This window comes from Fopius arisanus, unplaced genomic scaffold (assembly GCF_000806365.1).
Source record: "Fopius arisanus strain USDA-PBARC FA_bdor unplaced genomic scaffold, ASM80636v1 scaffold00021, whole genome shotgun sequence".
Taxonomy (NCBI): Eukaryota; Metazoa; Arthropoda; class Insecta; order Hymenoptera; family Braconidae; genus Fopius; species Fopius arisanus.
This window is the reverse complement of record NW_011887760.1, coordinates 62,995-85,287: the sequence shown is the minus strand read 5'-3', so window position 1 is coordinate 85,287 and position 22,293 is coordinate 62,995. Positions and strand designations below refer to the sequence as shown.

Here is a 22,293-nt window from a genome sequence, read left to right as displayed (position 1 = left end):
CCCCGAATCAACAATTCTCCCGATTCCCATTGAAACCGATTGGTGGAACAATGCTGAGCATTAAAAAATTCAACGAGATTTAATTCTTATCGGAGTTAATTGACTTAATCTGGATTTGATGTGCTGACTCATTGGGGTGACGCTCAATTTCCAGGTGATTTGAAAAATTCCACGTAAACACAGGTGGAACCAGGTGAAAGATCAAAGTTGCCGGCTCTCAGTGGTCTGAATAGTTAATGGCCCAGTGGCCTTGCAATTCGCCTATTTCGAGAAGACCTCTTTGCAGATAAAGCGTCTTGGATAGATGAGAGATGCATAGAACTGCTCCAGCTTCCCTTCTTGCTCCTCGACCAAGCTATTTCCCGGGTCTTTGAGTGGTGATGACGATGAGGATCATGAAAGGGCCAGACAAAGTCGGTATTTTCTTGATTCTCTATTGAGGACCTGGGCTTGTCATTCTCATTTCAGCGGATGGTGAAATAGTAAACATGAGGTCGATGCTTGAATATTCTGCTTGGTGAAACCCGGAATGCAAAAAAAAAGGGTTTTCATGCATGACAAGTGAGTTTGGCTTTCCAAGGGATCATACCATCCTGCTTTTCTCACTAGAATATGATTTCTGAACAGAATTCCAATCTCGTGTGCAAACAATTGTAACTCGTTTATTTTTTATGAATTATCAGTAATTTTTATGATTTGAATGGCTACAATGAATTAAATGTTATCAACTACTGGGGAAAATAGATGGTATTTTTATTACCGAATGCAGTAAAGAACATTCAATGTTAGTTCTATTGGCGAAGAAAATGGGATTGGAAACGGGGAATTGGAGAGATGAAGGAGACGAGAGAATTCGTATTTTCACAAGTTTACTGGGGTTATGAGTATATCGAAGAGGTATGTAACGAGGTTTCAAGAGAAGTATTGATAGTCAATGAGAAAGAAGATAAAACAATGAGAAATGGAGAGCTTTCATGGGTGTTATTTGCCGGTATGGCCATTAATCCTTGGGCAATAAAAATAGAGGAGAGGAAATCAACAAAATTCTATTTGTTTTCTGATTCAAACCGATTGCAGTTGTGGATGGTCCTTGGATCAGGAATTATGTAAAGTCACTGAAAAATGGAATATCTCGAGCATTCATTCTTTTCTCTCACATTTCATTAATAATTCACGAGGTCTCATAGAAAATTTTGGAGATGCAGGAGCTCAATGTCTTGTTATCTGATTCAAATCTCCATTCATTAATCTCCATCTCGACATTTTGATAATGAGAGAAAACGGGGGTGAAAAATGGCTTGAGCTTCATCGACCGAAGACAGTAATGACTGCTGAATCCCACAAATAATTCACAGATGACGGAAATGTCTGGGGTGGGAGACAAAAAACGAATGAGAGAAATCTTCTGATTGAGCTTGAATACTGAGGACACAAGGGCTTTTGGCTCTTCTGTAAAGAACACCAGAAAAAGAACGGAACAAAAGAGAAGAATCGATGGAAAAAAGACACGTAATGAGAGCATCGAAATTGCAACGAGTGGTGGAGGGAAAAATACATAGTAGTGAAAATTCTAGAGAACAAAGAATGCAAGCAATTACGGGGGATCGGGAAAGGGGAGTGGTGGAAAGAAGTAAATTTAAAAAAAATAGACAAGTGAGGCGAAGATCCATTCAGGGGGTATAGGGGTGAGAGGGGTGAAAGTCTGCGGTCGATTCGAGGTCTTAATAATGACAAATATCGACACAATTCTTATGCAATTGAGAATGTTCTGCACGTATAGTCAAAACAAAAGTTCTTCAGGGATTCTTTGTCGACAGGCTTTAACAATATTTTTTACGAATTTCTACGTATTTTTTTCTAGATATTTTGTTTTTTTATGGGATTTTATGTACGGAGTTATTTTGATCGGTTTTTTAGATGTGCTCCCCTTTGCAAAAATGGACACTTGAAAGGAAAATTTGGAGCGGAACAAATTGACGATAGATTTTAAATTACGAGTTGAATTTCTGGAATCCGGGAAGACAATGGGAAATCGACAATCGTGTGTCTCAAACTAGGGAGAACTGAGTAATTTCAGAGTAAGGGGTAGAACCTGGGGCTGGGGTTGAATGCACACTGGGATCCGTTTTGGATTTGGGTTTCGCGTGTATCAGAATTTGTTGGAGAAGATGCGGAGAGGGGTCTTTGTCTGGATGGAGTAGTCAGGTTAGTAAGCATGACGATGAGGATAATGGTTGTGGTGTTGAAGGGGATGAGGATGAGAGAAGCCGTAGGACTGAGAAATGAGGACACGAGGGTCACGAAAATAAAACTCTGAAGAATTAATCCCAGGGAACGATGAAAACACAAGCGCTGGAAAACCTTGTATTTATCTAAAAAAACTGAGTATTTCAAAAAATTTCACTCCATCACTTATTCATTATTAATTGTTAATTGTTAATTGCTTCACGAGAGGCTAATTTGGCAAAATATCACTTAAAAATATTGCCGTAAATGCGGGAAGACTATAATCTCCATGGAAGACAAATCTGGGCTTCTCTGTTCCTACAGAGCTGTGAAGAATACTGTGAAGGAAGAAATAATGGAGTACCAAATTTTCGTCTGTTGTGGTTGAAGAATAAAAGAACCAGATTTTTCTCAGGAATTCTAAATTCTCGGAGATGTTTTTCTGTGAGAGATTCATCTGTTAGGGGTCAGTAGTCCTACAGAGAGCAATGATGTAGTAATAAATTTTCGTGGTTGCGAAATAGAAGATGATGAGACTGTCCTGCGACACAATCCAAATATTCAGGATATATATTTTTTCATTCAGGTGATTATGCAACAGTTATTGCTGTAAAATAGGTACAAAGGCTCGGTGCCGAGGGAAGATGGTGTTGTCGGAGTGTTTTCGAGTCTAAAAACCAAGGAGTAATTAAGACTGAGTGAAAACTCAACAAAGGATTGGAGATTCTATGGACCTGTTGGTTCCTAGCTTGAGAGAATTGCAGAGATTAAATGGGAGGTCATTATCCACCAATTATAGTCTATTATTTCACACAATTATTATATATATTCTATTAATTCATACAATTAGTTACCAGAGAGTGACCTGTGAGTATTTGAGAATTTCTAAGCTACATCAGTGGATATATACAATGTGAATTGTAATGAAGTGTAATAGTAATTAGTACATGGCGTACAAAATTATATTCTCCAATGGATCGGAGTTTGAGGATTGAAAAGTGAATGATATATAGACATTGTGAATATTTTTATCAGTGACGGAGTTCTCACGTACTGCACTTTATTTTTTTGTTCACATTTATTTCTCTGAATTCATTGTGAGGATAAAACGCCGATTTGTCGAACAATGGACGTTAAATTGTTGCTATTGGCTCTCGATTCTAGTTTGGGTAGAAAGTACAGAGGTTTAGGTGAAATGACTAGTGTCCAGAATCGTTTTATTACTATTTTTATTTCATTCAATTCAATGCATTGACTTTTAATCTGTTCGAGTGAAAGATATTTTTGTCATTCGGGGTACTCTCGGGAGGAATTGGCAGGATTATTTCTGAGGTTACTTGTAATTGGAGCATTTATCATCACCTTGGCCACAAAGTGGCTCTCGTTTACTTCAGACAGACTCGTTCGAGTGCGAAAGGAAAAATATTATTTCTCGACATTTCTTGTTATCTTACCTTCGAAATAAAGGGTCTCATTCCATCTTGGATTCAGAGTTCTCCTTTTGATTTTAGTCTCAAGCCGGTGTTTCTTATCGGGCAGTAGTGTGACCCTCACGTACGGATCGGATGTGCCTGAAAGGTCCTTCGCTGGTAGATCTTTACCCTGTAAGTGGAATAATCAAAGGGTGAGCACAATTTTAGCAACAATAGCTGTTAGAAAGTTGGAATTATTTTCTGTTGACAATTTATTGTAATTTCAATCACAAAGTCGTCTGCATTTGCAATTTCATTGCAATTTCATTGCAATTTCATTGCAACTTTATTGCATTTCATTGCAAAAGAGTTTTAAACAATTTGAATTAAAGTCGGTCTTATGATCATTGATCTTTCTGAATCCTTGATTTTCATGCGCATCGTGGGAAATTTATATCAAAAATACAATTGAATTTTCCGTAGATCACGAGGTGATGTAAATATTTTGACGTTGTTCGCGATTTTTCAGATGGAGAAAATGGTCAAAATAAAAATGGTATTTTGGATGACACGAGCTGGCACATGTGTTGCCACACGCAGTTGTGCTGGATGTTGTGGTTAACGAGCTGTCAGCAGTTTTGTTGGGATTTATACGTTTGTTTACATGAAAAGAAAATTCCACGAGTTCATAGATCCTCTGTTATTTTTCCCTCTGATATATCAGCTGAGACCACCCCCGCGACCAACTTCCTACTAAATCCGTTATCCCAAAACTCAGTTGTGCCCTAGTTCCTCAATTTTCGAACGCGAGGTATATTGTCCCTTAAAACTGGCATTTCTTTACAAAAATACCCAAGTCGAACGATTTTCATATCAGCATTGCCATCTCACTGAGTAAAAAACTCATTCATCACCACTTGATATTATCCACAATCGTTTTGGGAAATGAGGGAAATAGATTTCTGTCAGACCCATATCTGGGGTTTTATCCCCTCAGTTTTAAAACTTGCTCTCCGTTTCGAGAATCCTTTTTTTCGTTCAATTAGACGTTACCAACAGCGGGAATAACTTTTTTTCAATAGAGCGTATAATCTCCTGCGCAAGTGGAATAACTCGCGAAACTTTTCTCTGCTCAAGAGAAATTGTGGGGAGACATGACAAATGGAGAGAATTCAACGTTCAAAAAATATTTTTACGAATCCAACATTGCCATGATTCACCCCGTTGTTTATTAATAACAACATAAAATGATGCTCTAAATTAGACTTCAAGTATTATTCCACTTTCCCTTGGGCTCTGCCATCGATTGAAATTTTTTTAAAACGAAAATCTCTCGCCTATTAACTCCTTTTGTCGGAGGACGGCAGTATTAATCAATAAATTATGTCAAAGGATGTGGTTATTACGGCTTGAAGTTAATCTTATGTAGAGAAAAATGAATTTTCAAAGGAGAGAAAAGTTTCCCGGAAAATCTGACTCCATTATAACGTACCTCGGCACATAATTGAGTCTCGAAAGGGGAGCGATAAGACCCGTAATTTGAGGATAAGTATCGAAGACATTTTTTTTCTCTTCACTGAGAAACTCGATACGACCGTGAGATCAATCCAGATCATTCAGGTTCTGAGTTTATGTGCTAGGAGAAATATCGATCAGCTGATTTCCGCATTGCAATTGAATGAATTGTAACTTGTAATGAATTAATTTCAACTAACCATTAACGATACTCGTGCATACAGATTTAATTGAATTAATTCGGGCGTCAGTTTGAACCAGTGGACATTTAAAATGGATATCAGCACTATCAGGGACACTCATCCAAATGGATTTTCATTTTAATTAGTAGATTAAATTAGATACCTTGAAATTTATGCATTTGTAAATGCAATTTGTGCGTGGATTTAACGCAAAACTGGCTATTTTTTCAATGGAAAATTAGTTGTAGTAATTACCTGTATTATGCGCAGGATAAGTGTCGTATTTTGATAGTCATATTCAAGACTAAAGTGTATTTGTCCCACGTTTTCGCTGGGCTCGGTATTGTCGATGTACATATCCACCAGTGAAATCGATCTACTCTGCAAGAATGCTTTCTGCAAACAGAGATAGACACAAATGAAACTCAATTAATTTTTTCTTCTGATACCTTTCAGAGAGTAAAATTTTTCAGCGGTTAAATTTAAATTCACACTGTTTCCAATTTCTCCTGTCAAGGCTCTCTTGTAATTGTAATTGTAATAGAATCCACTCCGCCACGTCTGCATTAAAAAAAAAAGAGGTCTCTATACTTCGAAAAAATATCTGATTAAAACCGCTTTTAATTCCGGAGACTTTATTTATTTTTAAATAACTTTCTCGTTAATAACCGCAGAATTGTTGAAAAACTGATAATAAACAGAATCTATGGTATCTACCATCCACAAGGAAAACTTGAGTTGATTTATTTGCAGCGGTAATTTCCTTTTTGACACTGAAAAAAAAAATGTTGTTCTCGCAATGATATTAAAAAATTCAAGGATATGTCAACCGCGGAGTACTGTAACATGCTTTTTTCAGTGTAATTATTGTGAGTGATAGTTTACCGAGGGATGGTCTCCTTTAACGTTTGCCAGCTGCTTATTTTGTGGTCCAGCAGTTGGAGTGCGCGGTTCGCCGCCTCCACCGACTCCACTTCCACCACCGGCACCCCCAGTACCGCCACTACCTCCGGCCGGTGATTTGCTGCCAGCATTTCCAGTCGTTCTGTAACAAAACAAAAATAAACCCCAAATGTCAGTCTGCTGACCTAGGCCATTGCGACACGTATTCATACACGTGTCACAGTTAATCGATACAGTTTAGATCAATATTTACATGTAATATCGAAAAATAGACATCAATTACAGGTGAAGAATAGAGGGACGTACAGGTTGAATTGTCTACTATTTTACTTCAAGAATGGGATAATTTCGGTTGGGTTGGGTTGGGTTGTTCGAATAATACCGACAGTTACGTACTATTTTCATTTTACATGTGATTTTACATGTATATAGCAGACCCTCATCTAGACCTTCCAATGGAGATCTAATAACCTATCAAATGCCATAAACGCACGTGCCAGCGTGAACTTCATCGAAGGATTTAATTGGTTATTATGGTTGACGACGTAACCGCAATACATTCACCTATCAATCGATAATTATGGAATACCCTTTGCCCGTGATTCTACCTGGTGATATATTTGTCGAGTATCTTGACATGAGAGAACGGGGAAATTGAAAATTATATTATGTTGATAATTTTTGGGAGAGAAATTGAGGAGTTACGTTATGGGAAGTCCACAATTCCAGAAGGAAATTATAGATACTGGGAAGTTCGGCTCTATTGTATATTTATTTAGCGAATTCGTGAAAGGAGAGGAGATGATTTAGCCCTCCGGTGAATATTTTCTTCTGGAAAATCTTGCAAATTAAAGGAGATCCGAAGATTTTCGTAATTCCATTTTTGCAGGTTCTAATTAGGTCTGCAAAAAAGATTAAGATAATTAAGACGATCGAATTATCTGCCTTAGTTTCAGAAATATTTTGAAAAAATCCTGGGGTAGTGATGGAATAAGTGAATGAACTTTTGGCTATTGGATTCTCCTACGATTGGATTAAAATCTCTATCATAGTAAAAGTTGGTGAAGAAAAAATATTCTCACGAAATATATTTGAAATATCTATAAGGACGTGAAAACTTTTAGCGACTCGCACTGTCAATCGACAGTTCCCCGTCTGATAAAATTCAACTTCATTTATTACCCCTTTTACCCCAACATTTCCATTTCCCCCCCACATCCTGTGCCAGCGACATTCGCCGTCAATGAAGTTACCAAGAACGAAGAACATTGAGAAAGTTTTCAAGTTTCTAAGTGGTTATCACAAATTATCGTTTCACAACGTTAGCAAGTGGTACAGAAATACGTGCGTCAGACATTCTGAACAATAGTCGTCAGTTAAAGAGTAGAAAGTACACTGACACATACGGACAAGATATGATATCAGAGAAGGTGCAAATACACAAATATCCCGAGTGACGTCATTTGATGAGTCGTGCAAACGTGCATTCCATGCAGAGAGGATCCTTGAGATGCTGTCTGAATGTATAATCCAGACAAAGGACTTTTTCCCTGGACATTTTTACAGTCGTAAAACGTTTACACTCATACACTGATTTACATTTATCGGTTTATCATCGATTTTTATCTATGTGCAGTGGCAATATCCAATGGATTTACGCTATGGAATTCAATGACATTTTTATTGCACTGAGATCCATCTGGAAAATTGATTGACTATTGCTTTTATATATCTGTAGAAATTGTGCGCTCAAAAACATTGAAATTCATGAAGAGCATTGCCTTGTACATAGCGACGTGAAATTTCCACAGATTTTAATATATATTTAATTAATTAGTTATTTCAACCATAACAACAGTGACATAATAATTAAAAGTGTGAAACACAATTTTCTCTGTGCTGTAATCAACATTGTACAGTCTGATGATTAATACGCAGTTGTACTTACTCTAACTGCGCCCTGCAGATTATTTTCCCAACATTGCGATGCCATGAAACAGAAAATTAAAGCGAAGAAAGCAGCATTAGTTGAAACAATTTCACATTAATAATCTTCATTTTCATAATTGAAAAACATTGACATCTCCAGTGGATAAGGTAGCGTAAAACTGTGGCATATCGACTGCGCTGAAAAATTAAGTCATTGAAAACGACAAATTGTTATTTATTTTATATTTTACCAGGACGACAGGCACTCACTCCACCCATTGTTATTCTATTCTAGTTAACTAAGGGCCTTGTGTCTACTCAAACTTTTCTCATTTCACTAAATCCCAATCTCTCGAGTCAGCGAAGATGTAACTACGAGATATACATGTTGTATCTGTTATGTTGACCAACCCAATGGGGTAGACCAGGATATTGAGGAAGAGATGGCACCCGGGTACCATAACCCAGTCAACTATCTTCTTCAATGCCCTATAAATGTAAATCGTTATCGATAATTGAACAAGTTGGCTTTGAGTGCCAACGGTAATAATTCCCAGAGTTGTAATTGCTCTGCAGATTTTAAATAAGACTCTCTCCACAGTAGTGTTATGCATTTTAGTCAGACATGAGTTAGGAATATTCTGAAGTGGAGATTATTATCCGCTGTGCACGCATTGTTATAAATTTATTGGGATATATTATCAATGATAATATATCCCATATATTAATGATATATTATCAATGATAATATATCATATATATTATCAATGACAAATCACTTGAATAGGATTGAAATTCAATTTTATTTAGAAACGGTCACTGAACATCGAGCGGAAATAACCGATCTGAAATATTAGATTTGAAAAGTGATTTTTCATATCCAATCCTTTTCCACGCATGATTTTCTCAGGGTAAACATCCAATTCTTCAGGTTCACCCTCCATCTATTAACCCCTCACAGCTGTCCAGAATTCCAAGACAATCCCAACAATTTTAAATTCTCCTCTCGTTCCTACAAACTCGATACTCCTCATTTACTTTAGATCCGAGGAGAGCCTTATTTTCCCCGCGACTTGACTCACGACTTTCTCCCAACCGAGAATAATGGTTCCGTACTTGGGTAATTGCACTCAGCTCATAACGAGGAACGAAGTTCATCGGTGGCTGACTAGCATCAAGATCGACTTTCGACAATGAATCCAAACATCGAAAACCTTTCAAGCAAAAAGGACTTGCGCAAAATTATCAGGTTATGCTCTCTCGCGTAATTGGGTCAGTGTTTTGATTTTAATTGAACAAAACAAAGAGCACGCTCTCGTCGGCACGAGAGAGGAAGAAAGAAAAATGCATTAAGCCGAGGTGTTTTTATTCATCAAGGAAAAAATAGAGGAAGGAGTAAAATCTCAAAGGAGTTTAGCAACATAAATTTCATAATTAAAAGTCCAACCCGAGCGACGATGCGTTTAAGGTCAATAGTCATAGTGGCCTCAGACGATAATAAAAGAGAAATCTTCGCGCCTACCTCAGTGCTTCCATTAAAATCACGTATGACTTGGCACGTAAAGTGTAATAAATTACTGGAGCACGCGCATTACTACTGGTACCCCACAGGTGGTACACATGTGCCCTCGAAATACCAAAGGATCTCGAACGTGTGATTCGCCTCAGTGTAACTTTACCTTTAATAATATAGAAAACTCTCACAGGCGACAGAACAACAAAAACCCTCTCTCGCTATTAGCAAAAAACTTACTAGAAAAAATTAATGAATAACCATTTTTATATAATCGTTAAAATCCATCTAGTGAAATCTCAGCAAAATCGAGAGTAAAATGGAGTTTTTTTCACCATATCGCCAAAATTGAAATTACACTCTTGAAAATTTTTTTTAATTTCAGTTAAAGTTATCTGAATTTCCATTGTATGAGTTTTAATGCAATTTCAATTAGAAATTGTCATTAAGTTTCTGATTTATCCTGAAAATTCCAGGAAAATGGGTTTTTTATGTTAAATAATAATCGATTCTCCGACAAAAGCTTCAGTGTTTCTTCACTTGAAATTTCAAGTTTAATTTTCGACCAGTGTAGTATAGATGTGGAATCATTCGCTGACCGTGAAACATTGTTCTCCAACAAGTCTACATGAATGGCATTGATATCATGAGAGGGCTTAGCATTGTGCATTGGTTGGGGTTTGCTGATACACACAGTGGCGCGATTAAATACGTCAAAGATCGATTTAACCCCTTGGAATTGGAGCTCTCTGTTTGTTTATTGATCTCTATTTGCCCGGAAATCCCCTGGTCTGAGGCAAATTGTTTGGTTTAGAATAGAACCGAATACACGTACGAGGTTGACTCTGGAAGGGTGGAGAAATATGATACAACAGTCCGTCGTTATAGTGGCGTACATGGGGCTGTAGGGGAAGCGAGCTCGGAGAATCCGACTATATGCAACTATACCCCCACCACGCGCTGCCACCGTAGAGTGAATTTTCTTCATAGCAAATTCGAATACGAGAGAAATTTATTTTACGGCTTCATTTTGTCGGGAATTAAATTCCTCACCGGATGAACTAATATAAATTGTTTACATCTTGTCGCCCGGGAACCGAAAAATACGCGAAAACAGAAATTGAGGAGAAGTGCAACTAAAAGTATTTAAATATAAAATATAATAAATATAATATAATAAATATAATAAAATATATATAAAATAATAAAAGTATTTAGTATTTAAAATCATCATATGCCAGACAGCAGGGAATTCTGATGCTAATGGTGCTATTAATCTGCTAATTAATTATTAATCATCATCTTCTGGAGGTGAGCTTCTTAATACTCCTTAATGGTAAAAGATTCTGGTGTAATTCACTATTGGATTACGATCTCTTAATGTTCGGGTTAGGTGTGAAAAGAGAATTCCGGGGGATTGAAGTGGTATTTTCTCTGGACCCTTCGTCAACCCATCTATCGGGATCTCACCCTGATGGACGGACTTTTGGTGGAATGACAGGCGGAATAGGGAAACACAGTCGGCATCCGTCGACGTCGGAGCATGTTTGTGCGTACTTGTCCAGCCGGATATTACCTCCGGTAGTTCACTACACCAGTAAACCCCGTTCAATCGGTAGGGCTATTCCTGGAGGTGTCACATAGAAAATATAGGGGGGTTTCCGATGGAATTATATTTCCTTTTTCGTTTCATAGAGTTCAGACGGTTCGACTGATGAATTGAATTGGATCTGACGGGTTTATTGGGGTGTAATCCTCGCAAATTCCCTGGGGAATGATGCGATTCGGTGAAATGCTCCAGACGGCACCATTTATTCCCAATATTATTCCCATACAAATTGTAATTAAAAAAAAAATAGTGAATCTCGCTGTTAGAGAAGTGATTGTGTGAGAGCAAAATACAGAGAATAAAATCGAGGAGTTTCACTCAATTGTGGAGCTTCACAAAATTCAATCAAAATCTCCACTGAAAAAAAAGCGCTGATTCAATCGATTAATCCCGTAAATGGTTGCTCGACGCTTCTTTATCAATGCGAAGATTTTTCCATTGAATCACATTATTTAGTCGTGAATAAATATAAATTCGATGCAATTTTTTGTAGTCCAGTGGAGTTTTCTCATTTGCACCCGGCCACTCGTGGAAGCTCGTTTTTCCTGTATTCAAAGGACACTCATTTCCCAGGTGACAGAAAGAGAAGAATTCGTGTTTTCATTATTTTCTAGATATCCTTATGGCACCTTTTTCACCTTTTAAATTACTGAGATAGACTTTTACCGGTGCATGAGGAAAGATATTTATTTTTCAGATTTGTTGAGGTAGAAATCACCTTTCGTGCATGATTCCGAGTATTGCATCGTCCATAATTTATATCTGGAGTGTGTTTTCACGATTGGACGTTTACGAGTGGTATTTCGCTCGGGTGCCACATAACAATTTGATTTGGAAAAAGTGGCTGCTGCTGAGTATTCCAGTTTACTGAGGTGGAAAAAAACGTATTCGTTTTTCCCTGGTGATTTTTTCATGTTATATTCTGCTGGTTCATCCAATACGTGGATAGACGGGATGATGAATGATGGAATGATGAAAACAATTCAAACAATGACCGGATTGTTCTCGATTTTTTATTATAAAAATGGATGAAATTTCGGGTAAATTTACACTCGTCAGAAATTTCAAGCGTAATTTTCTAACAATTGCGTACGTATAAAATTTGAGAAATTGATTAGTGGTATTTTTTCCGATGTGATAAATCTGTGATGCAACGCGATTTAATTGAATCTCATTAAAACCTCCGGCATTTCATGATCGGCCAACGGAGTAATTCGATTCGGCTCATGTGAACTCTAATTTTAATCAGTATAATAAATCGCCTTCATTATGTATTCATTACAAATTGTATAAAATTCCGGAAATTATCATATATTTTTCATGTAAATTATTTGTTATTTTCGAACATAATTCCAATCCAATTATTTTATTATTCAGTTAAATGGAATAAATGTGATTGTTGCTTTTGCAAAATAAAAATTTATCTCTCCAATTATCAAGTTATTATTTCAACATCATAAATTTCACATCAATCACAAAATGTAAAAGTTATCTCATCGTATCCGCACAGGATATTGTGATAGATATTATCTCATTTTTTCACGACTCGCAGTAAAACAATATTTCCAACTAGAATGCACTCATTGCTATAAAATTTATCAGATGAATCCGAGCAGAACACATCCCCTTGTATATTCCTATTTTATGAGCGTAACTTAATTAAAATGAATTATTATACCGATTCACGTGCTGCAGTAGCCAATGCTAATGATAATGCCCGATAGAAATTTCACGACGCAGCAAGAGAGAATATCAATAAAATTGTGATATCATGGATTCTCATGGTGGGCATTCAATTACAATATGTGAGCCCTTTCAGTACACAATGTCACTGGTTGTTACGGATAATTACTGACACGCGCGGTATCCAATACTGCAACATTGTTGAACATTGCTAGAACTATCACGTGGAGGGGTGATGGTAGAATGCTTGTGTAATTAGTTTGGTTACATTATCGGTAAGTTCCCTAGGTGACCCCCGACATGGCTGGAACAGGGTGAAATTTTCGAAGGAGGTCAAAGCTAATATCACATAGCGGTGTACAGTGCACTAACCCTCAGCCTTCATTATCACCTCAGAATATTCATGTGAACGTCGAGACTAAAATTAAATTCGCAGATTTTTTATTTTAATTAAAATAACCAGTGAAAATCTGGCAACAAATATTTATGCCCAGATATCAATTTTCTTCATGAAAGAGTTTTTTTTTATTATATTATTATTTTCATTAGTTACTCTGAAAATGTATTGCTCAGATAATTAATCAGTGGGAATCACAATGATAGGTGGAAATCCAATGAAAAATAATTAAGAAGTAGAAATTAATGGATTAATCGCGTGATTGATGCAGGGAGAGAAATTTTCGGGAGAATTCACATTGGTTAATATATTTTACGTGGATAAATCAGGTAATTTAACGGATTGAGAATTGAGAAATTGACGGCAAATAACTGATTGGAGGAAAATAACTTTTATACATTAACTTCCATTCAAGAATGGAAAAATAATTATTTCTACTCCGATTGAATCCGGGCCTTCTGCATCGGTTATAGCGTCAACAATAATACGTCTAAAATATCCTCTGCGAAAACTTCTCTCATTGCGAAAATGTAAAAATACCGTGTATTTTGTGAATCATTGATTCGATCTGATGTTCAGTGATGATTCTCTTACCTGGCAGTGTAATACTCGAAGAAAGCGACGAGTATCTCCAGGGATCTGGTCATAGCCGCCCACATATTTCGATCCTTCCAATAAATGTCACTCTACAAATCGGTTTTTTATATTCATCTCCTAACGATTTTACGACCAAATTGTTCATCTCGAGAGATAGTTAAAAAAAAAAAATTCCCCATTCCCGGGATAAATAACAGAATTTAAGTGGAGCACGAGCTATTTTCCCACTTCAGACAAGTTGGAAGATGAAAAAGGAAGAGATTTATTTCTCAAAAGTTCAACTTACCATTATACGACAGCACTTGAAACTCAAGTTAATGTTTATCCTTCCACCCGCCCCCCTCTGTATCTTTTTTTGATAACTTCATACCATTTTATACGTGACTACTTTCATTATCCTTCAGCTGACAAAGGCAGCTTAAAATATCATGATAAAAGTGCGAGGGCACCGACTATCGACCTGCAGACGTTATACTTTTCTTAATGAAAAAAAATAAAAAAGAAATGGCGATTGAGGTAATAAAGGCGAAAGGCTGAAAGACGAGTGCAGAGAGTGGATACGGATTGTTGTGGGGAATAAATGAAACATGGAGATGGAGTGAAATGCACCGGGTAAGGTGAAAGAACAATGGATGCCCTTCTGGAGCAGGTGTGCAACAGTTACTCCCATGACGTTCCTGAGTATTGAATAATTGACGAGTAGTTGAAAGGAATACCAGACACCAAGAGTTTCTATCTCGTGTACTTTTGTATTTTCTAGTCAGCCGCAAGAATTCACTAGGTACCAATGATTCCAATCATATTCCTTCAAGAAATTGTCGTATCAATTACAAGAATATGACAGAACCCAAATAAGGGTCATCTCGAAAAGATTTGAATGAAGAAATATGAAATAACTCTAATATGAGTATTCACTAAGATTTTCGTCTTCATTTTAGGGAGTCTTTCTACGATCTGAGAAAGACAGGATTAATACTGCAGCCATTTAAATAAAAACTAGCCTATATTAGAATAGCCTTTTTTATATAATTTTTTAGAGAGTAGATGTTGGTGATAAATATATGGAGTTGTAGTGGAGAGAAAGAGGAGTGCTCTCGACTGGTCTCACCCGGAGGAGTCCCTTGCTGTTCACATTGGATTCACCATCCGCGACGGCAACAGGACGGTAGGGAGGGCTGTGCTCCGGATACGAGAGGTAGAGAGGGACTCGATCGATCCTCCACCACTAGCTCGGGTCCGGGTGAACTCGCCACTCCTCTCCTCCCTCGTTACCCTTTACATGCAAAAAATATTGTTGGGTTTTTGTTTTTTTCATCAATCTATTCAACTGACTCAACTGAGTCAACCGAATCAACCAACCCCATGTCATTTGCTATCATCCTCTTATTTTTATCTTTATCATTTCTTTTTTTACTCGCTGAAAAAGGAAGAAATCCCTAGCAGAGAAAAAAGACTGCAGTAGATCGGAAATTGTTAGAAGAAAATCGAAGGAAAAGTGAATTTTTTTTGGATGATTGTGGATTGTTGAAGAAGCCCATCGATCTGGAGAACTTGAAGTGGAAGAAATGATGTATGTCTGAAGTACTGCAGAATATTATAAAACTCAAAGTGAGAATTTATGTAACATCGCGTTCAGAATTTCCAGTTCTGTAAGAAAAAGAACTTTTAACACTTCTTTTTTTATAAGAGGGCTGGTATTTTGCATTGAGGGTAGAAATGCTGTACAAGGTCCACTTGAGGTCAATGCTAGTCTGCTATTCATTTTTAAACCAGAGTTGAATGAATTTTCCGAAAAAAATGAGCGTTTTGCTTCGGTGAATCCTTCTTTTTCATCCGGAGGAGTGGAAAAAAAGGTTGGAGAGCACACTTGGGGGTCAGAAGAATCAGATGAGTGAATATGCAATAAATTGTTACCCAGCACCACCGATTTTTCCAAGAAATTGTCATCCATAGTAATGGGGTGAGCATTTTTATCTCGATGGAATTTTTCTTCTCTTTTTCTCTCCTTTTTCCAACAGTAGTAAGTACAGTAGTAAGATTCCTCTATTTTTTAGTTCCCCAATCGTTAAATATAATTGATGAAAATTGCGAAAATTTATGAATAGTCTCGATACACGAAAAAATCAGCAAATGATAAAAAATCGCGATCCGAAATTACGGAATTATATCTAGAAAGCTGGAGCTCGTTGCGTTTATGTGAATTACGTCTCTGAAATACATTTTAAGGTGCGACAAATGGAGTTAGCACTAAATGCATTTGAGCAAAGTGGGACTGGAAGAGGGAGAAGAAAGACGAGGATTGGATTAGAAATGGAGTTAAATGAGAGTTTATTCCACAGAAAAAGTTGAAACAAAGGTTGAGCATCTTGAGATGACGCTTGGATTCATTTCCGGGAGTACGGAGTGAATTCCATATCTCGCGCTCTAGTTTACATCTATTTTCGCAGGACCGGCGTTGTCGAATTCAGAATCCTACGGAATTGCTATTCACCTTGGATAATCTCGAAGGAGTCACATCCAATAAAATCGAGGATTGGAAAAAATCATTTTTACGGCCCCCATGTGTCACTTTTGTTTCAGTCTAACAATACAAAGCGAAATTCTTCGATACGAGCAGCTGTTGTGTCCCTAAAAGGCACTTGGAGCATCTACCAAATACGGATTTTACGATTTCATTTAGCTCCTGGAAAAATGGAAATTTCTGGGAAAATTATTATGCATTAATTTAGTGGCGAATTCAGTGGAAGCGTAATAGCCATGGAAAATCTCGATGTGATGATTTGATTGAAGCTTATGGTTTTTATTCGATCTCAACGCAAAACTATTATAGACTTAAGAATTTCTTGATCTCCCAGCCACAAAGTCATTTTGGTTTTCAATTTCAACTTGAAATAACAAACACAATGTGTAACAATACGTGAGTTCCTCATATTGGAATGAGTGAAAATTCGCTTCGCCTGGCGTTTCAATCCGAAACCGTCATAAAGTGTTTGTAACTTTTTGGTAATTCACTCGTCTATGTCGAAACCGTGAATAGCTCCAATTTACCCGCAAGTTGTGATAAAATAGCTGAGGCTGTTCGTTTGAAGTACCACAATTTCCCTCAACTTTTGGAGGTAATAATGGTTTTTCCTCGAAATTCTAAGTGAAATGTTGGTTAAAGTCTTTAGAGAATTTTCCACCAGGTTGATGATCAAGTTGAATATACGACAGACAATAATGGAAACGGTAAAAGGTGGATGGAGTACCGAGGAAAAGTGAAGGTTGGTACGGAGAGCAACAGGTTACGTTTTCGCTATGTGTTGGTAAAAGCTGAAGGTCCTCGGTAGCAAACCCAACGTTTACTTCCTCAACTCTGAATATCTGCTGAGAACTTGTCTTTGAGGAGCAACTGTTTACCAGAAATCCCGATCAATGCATTCAGTGAGTTGACTGTTGTGTGGTTTCTGATTGAAGTTTATCTGATTGGTCTGATGCTGGCAGGAGGTGTTCTGGTTGGATGGAGGCAGAAGTGCTGAGGGAATTAGTACTTCAGCCATGGAACATTACGGGTAGTTTCTCCCAAGTACTTTAGCTGGAGACCAACCCAAGTACGTTCAACACTCTGTAAGTTGAAGCAAACCTGACGGAATTACAAAAGCTTTATCGCTGGCATAAGCCATACCACCATAACTCTTCGTTGTTGATGGATCTGTCGTGTCGGTGTGGTCATCCGAGAGAATATTTCGTCGAGCTCTCAATAACACAACTGATCTGGGATTTGGCGGAGAGTCACTTTTTATTACAACTCAACTCAAATTGTTTTTAAAATTTTTCCGTCCTGATTTTCAAGGCTGATTTTTACTGCACACAAAGCAATATCCACGGAAAATTAATTACACTCTACCAATAAATTCGAAACGTATCAATTTCGCATAATACAAATTAAAACGTGAATTAATATTGGAACGATTTCATTTTGTTAATATTGAAATATATACTGTCAAATTTCACTTCGTGGATTTCAAATGATTAATAATCGAAGAGCTTTCCGATTGATTACGCACTTGATTTAATCCCCACGAAAAATAATTGCGTCAATAAACTGCAAGAGTTTGCGTTTAATGAGGTAATGAAACCACAATAATGGATTAGTGGATTAAACAAACGAAGCACAAGTGTGAAAAGATTCGGTGAAATTTCGAGAGGGGTGTGACTGCAATTTATCGCAAAAATTGATGCCGTAAAACTCATGAATTATAATTTGCATGAATTGGTACTTTTTAAACATTGACGAAAATTCATTCCAATTATACCGGCGGGGTAGTTATTACACTTGACATGATTTAGTGATCCGTTATTCACATGACTTTTCCCGCCAACAAATTCTGGACGAAACTCGGGGTGAAGTATTTCGGACATGCCCCAAAATGGTGAACAAAGAGAATTTACCAGATGAATATTACACAGAAGAATGAACGATGCGCTGGAGGCGTGGCCCTGATAGTTCACTCATTAAAATGCCTATTTGCAATGTTTCAAACAAAATATCATAGTTCAATGAATAAACCTTTTGTTTCGTTGCTCTCATTTGGTGTTCTCATTTCCATGAAAATTTAACTTGCAAAATGAAGGATGAAAAAGGCGCGGCTTCATTTGGGAAACTTGTTGCACGGTTAGTTGCGATATATCGACTGCCCTGCAATTACATTCCAGGTAGAAAAAATAAATTCGAATACGTAGAGAAGAGTGAAAATAGTGGGAAAGTGAGTTTGGCAGCTTGAGGGTCGTTTTTACACGGAGGACTCCAGGGGATGAAGACCTGTAAGTCATTTTTATCGGTTTTATTTCTTTTTTTTGGCTTTTTTTTGGAAGAGAGAAGTCGATAACGGAAGTGTTTTGCCACTGCACCCCAAGGAGACTAAAGCCACAGGTGTTTTTGTTGCCAGGCACAACCACCCACCCGAGGCAGCCATTAACTATTTGTTAATTCATGTAATTAATTTCACCGAAATTATTCCCGGAATTAATTCTGCATCCTTGAAAATTCAGAGGTATCAATTTTTGACTTCATTACGAATTACGTCGACATAATTGATGATATAAAACATAGCGACAATTTTTTTTTACCCCATTCGTCGTGAAACGTGAACTTTGATGCAGATTGTTATTAAAAATTCGTGACAAGTGGTTGATATTTTTTCTTGCACTTGGATTGAAAAATGAAGTTGGCTAAGAGGGTTGTTAAAGATTTCTCGTGAATACGAAATTTGATCCAGGGAATGCAGATAACGTAGTTTAGAATTGCATCTAGAATTTTGAATTGTTGTACGACTTTGGCTAGACTTTATCGTTCTGGACTTATCGCCAGAGTTGCGTCAATATGCAAAACTTTGCGCTCAAGTTCTCTGGTTATTCCGAGGAACTATCGAGACACTCTGGAATTTTCCATATAACATATTCGCCGACATTCGTATGTACGTCCTCTAATATATGCATGTATATCGATTGGTTCGAGTGTTCCAATGGGGACGAGCGATCATTGCATCTCCAGGAGCTCCAGGAGGCATCCTCAGGCCCCAGTATTCGAAGGAGTTTAGAAGAAATGTATGGAGATTGAAAGGAGAGGGAAAAATATCCCATTTCTCGATGACAGCATGACACGGCTCTCATAGATAGACATTCCTGCTATTGTGCAACTCACGAGCAGCTGAAAATCGTTATTTTTCCTAATTTATAATCGATTCTGATGAAAATGTGGGGAGACAATGTCGGCCAGTACTTTGTCGAATCGTCGTACTTGAGTCGAGTGAAAATCAATCGGTAAGTGGAGAGTCGTGTCAACTCTTCTATGAAATAGAGCGCAAAGAAGAATTCACGGGGATGCGATTGTCCTCGAGAATTGAAAGTCGATGATCCTGAGTTGTCTTCTAGAAAATACAAAGTCATACAGGATTCCATTATCTTATTTTCTACGAAGGAAAGAACATCAAGAGGATTTTCTGAAGTGGGGATTGGAGTAATGTCGCTGCAATAAAAAAAAATCCTGAGGAAAATCATTCTTTTGCCTTTATCTCTTCAAAAGAGCTTTGATACTTCTGAACAAATGCTGGATCAAAATCAGAGCTGAAAAATACAAATGGAAGGAAGAAAATCTTTTGATTTTTTATCCAAAAAGAGTCACTTGCATCCACATCGAAAATTTAACGAATAGAAACGAGTGAAAGTAAAAATGAAAGTATAACTCATCCCACAGGTGGTAAACTCAATAACTCAGGATTGAAGTGTGTGACTTCTGTTTAAATTATTATCGCACAGGCCAGATCGTAAATCAAGTAGCGAGGGACTGATGAAAAATGGGTGAAATATCGGAGGGAAAATTTACCGCAAGTGTTCTCTGAACTTTTTCTCCTTTCCACAAACTAGAGGTGAAATACAGGGAAAAAATTTTTGACGCTCTTTTATCGGTTTCCATGCCCAATCGGATTGAATAAAAGTACCAGGAAGCTCAACGCGATCGTAAAAAACGAATTTTGGAATTCGTCCAACATTTGGATGATATTCTTCCTGCAGACGAGGATTACGAAACACGAAATTCTGTGATATGAATAAGTGGTCGTTCAAATCTGTATCAACTTAAATAATAACCAGACAATTGGCGTTATCACCTGTTTATTCATTAATCGAAAATGAAAACGCAACAATTGTCGGGCGCAAGGGTAAAATACAATTGTTGAATGTCTGGAGACGAGAAGAAATCAATGGTCTAGTGAGTCTTTTGTACGCACGTCATGCACCATTAGAATACAAACTGGGTCGTCTTATCAGGAAATATAAATACGGAGGAATAAAAAAATAGTGACACTGGGAGAGAAACTTTTCACTATTCAGATGAATAAATATGCGGATTTTCACGGTGAAAGGGCAAAGTGCAATTGAACTTTAACGTATGTTTAATTTATAGATTTCACCGATTGCTGGGATTTTTTTTTCGGCAGAATCCATTGAATAATTCAGGTTTATGCATTATGCTTGCGTGAGAAAAAAAATAATCTGCTGTTAGACGAGCAGAAATGTCTCGACGTAAATGATTTAGTATATTAAACTGATCCTCGGGAATATCATCTGAATTCCATCAATAAAATTGTCGAAAGCCCGAGGATACACGCACCACAACTCCATATTCAATTCTCCCACGTTACGTCTGTTACTCTGAAATTCCGAATATATTGCCAATTGTCATCGAAACTATAGTGCAATCTCATTATCGATATTTCAAAAAGTAATTTTATGTCGATTACTTGAATTACACAACTGCTTTTACAACTTTGTGAATGGAAAACCGATCGATAAATCCTGGGAGATTGAACCAGAAATTTCTCCAGGGATATTACAGCCTCGATGAACAACCATGCGATCGGGAGGAAAATAATAATCCAAATGGATAAAAGGTCATTCAATGGTGATCCATAATTTCCTATCAATGACTGGGCATTTTGGAATGCTCTGGCGAATACTCAGTAAAAAATTACGTCAAAGTTTCGTAATTCGTGAAGATAAGTAATATAAAATGATAATTTCTTGAAGTTTCAGTTCCAGTCGTCTGAATCTGCGACACTGATGAAAATCGAGAATAAGGTGAATTTTAAATAATTTTCACAAATGAATTCCGTCGTCGGTGCATTCTCTATGAATTTTACTTGAAGATCATTTGGACATTTTTTTAATTAACATTAAACAAAATTGTTTTAATATATTACAATTAAGAAAAAATTCATAAAATGGGGTACCCGGCAAAAAAATCGGAGTATTTCAATAATAATTAATAATGTTAAGATAGAGAATCTTGCATATCTGAAAAACAAAGAAGTAGAACAACTTGAAATGTTTATAATATATTTTCCATCCATTGAAGAACAAACGATCCAAGTTTGACGCTTTCAAGATATGAAATTTTTTGCGAAACATGATTTTACAGATAAATCTTCAATTTGAAATTTGAAGTGTAATTTTCTGAGTGTGTACGTAAAAAATAAAAGCTGGGGAAAAGTTCTATAGACGTTTAGAGGCAATCCTCATATTCTTATTCATAAAAAAAACGGGGAAATATTGCGTGTTAAAGATGTGGATGTGGAACAGAGGGAGAAAAAGGGGTTACGTGACGCCGCGGGTTGTAGATGCAATAAAGATTCCGGTGCGTGGCAATGGGGGTCTGCGGCGAGTGTGATAACGAACCTAGAGACGTAACAAGAGGGTGAGGGGCTAACCTCCTTTAACACCCAGAAAATCCTCACAGATTTTCCAACTGTGTTCCAGTATTATCCCCTTTTCCCTTCAACTATTCCTCA

At 37.2% G+C, this 22,293-nt stretch overlaps 1 protein-coding gene across 6 annotated transcripts in view; it reads right to left on the bottom strand.

The window, feature by feature from the left end:
- The window catches only part of Syt7 (Synaptotagmin 7), an 89,576-nt gene that overhangs the window by 7,607 nt on the left and 59,676 nt on the right, over positions 1–22,293 (bottom strand). For 2 of the 6 annotated variants that reach the window (XM_011301232.1, XM_011301235.1), the window contains 4 exons: positions 8,187–8,198; positions 6,221–6,380; positions 5,591–5,731; positions 3,681–3,828 (listed from right to left, as the gene is read on the bottom strand). In XM_011301232.1, coding sequence (XP_011299534.1) covers positions 3,681–3,828; positions 5,591–5,731; positions 6,221–6,380; positions 8,187–8,198 — 461 coding nt within the window. Of the gene's footprint in view, positions 1–3,680; positions 3,829–5,590; positions 5,732–6,220; positions 6,381–8,186; positions 8,199–13,963; positions 14,056–14,252; positions 14,427–22,293 lie in introns of all 6 variants that reach the window. The other 4 variants (XM_011301233.1, XM_011301237.1, XM_011301234.1 and 1 more) reach the window with 3 other exon arrangements.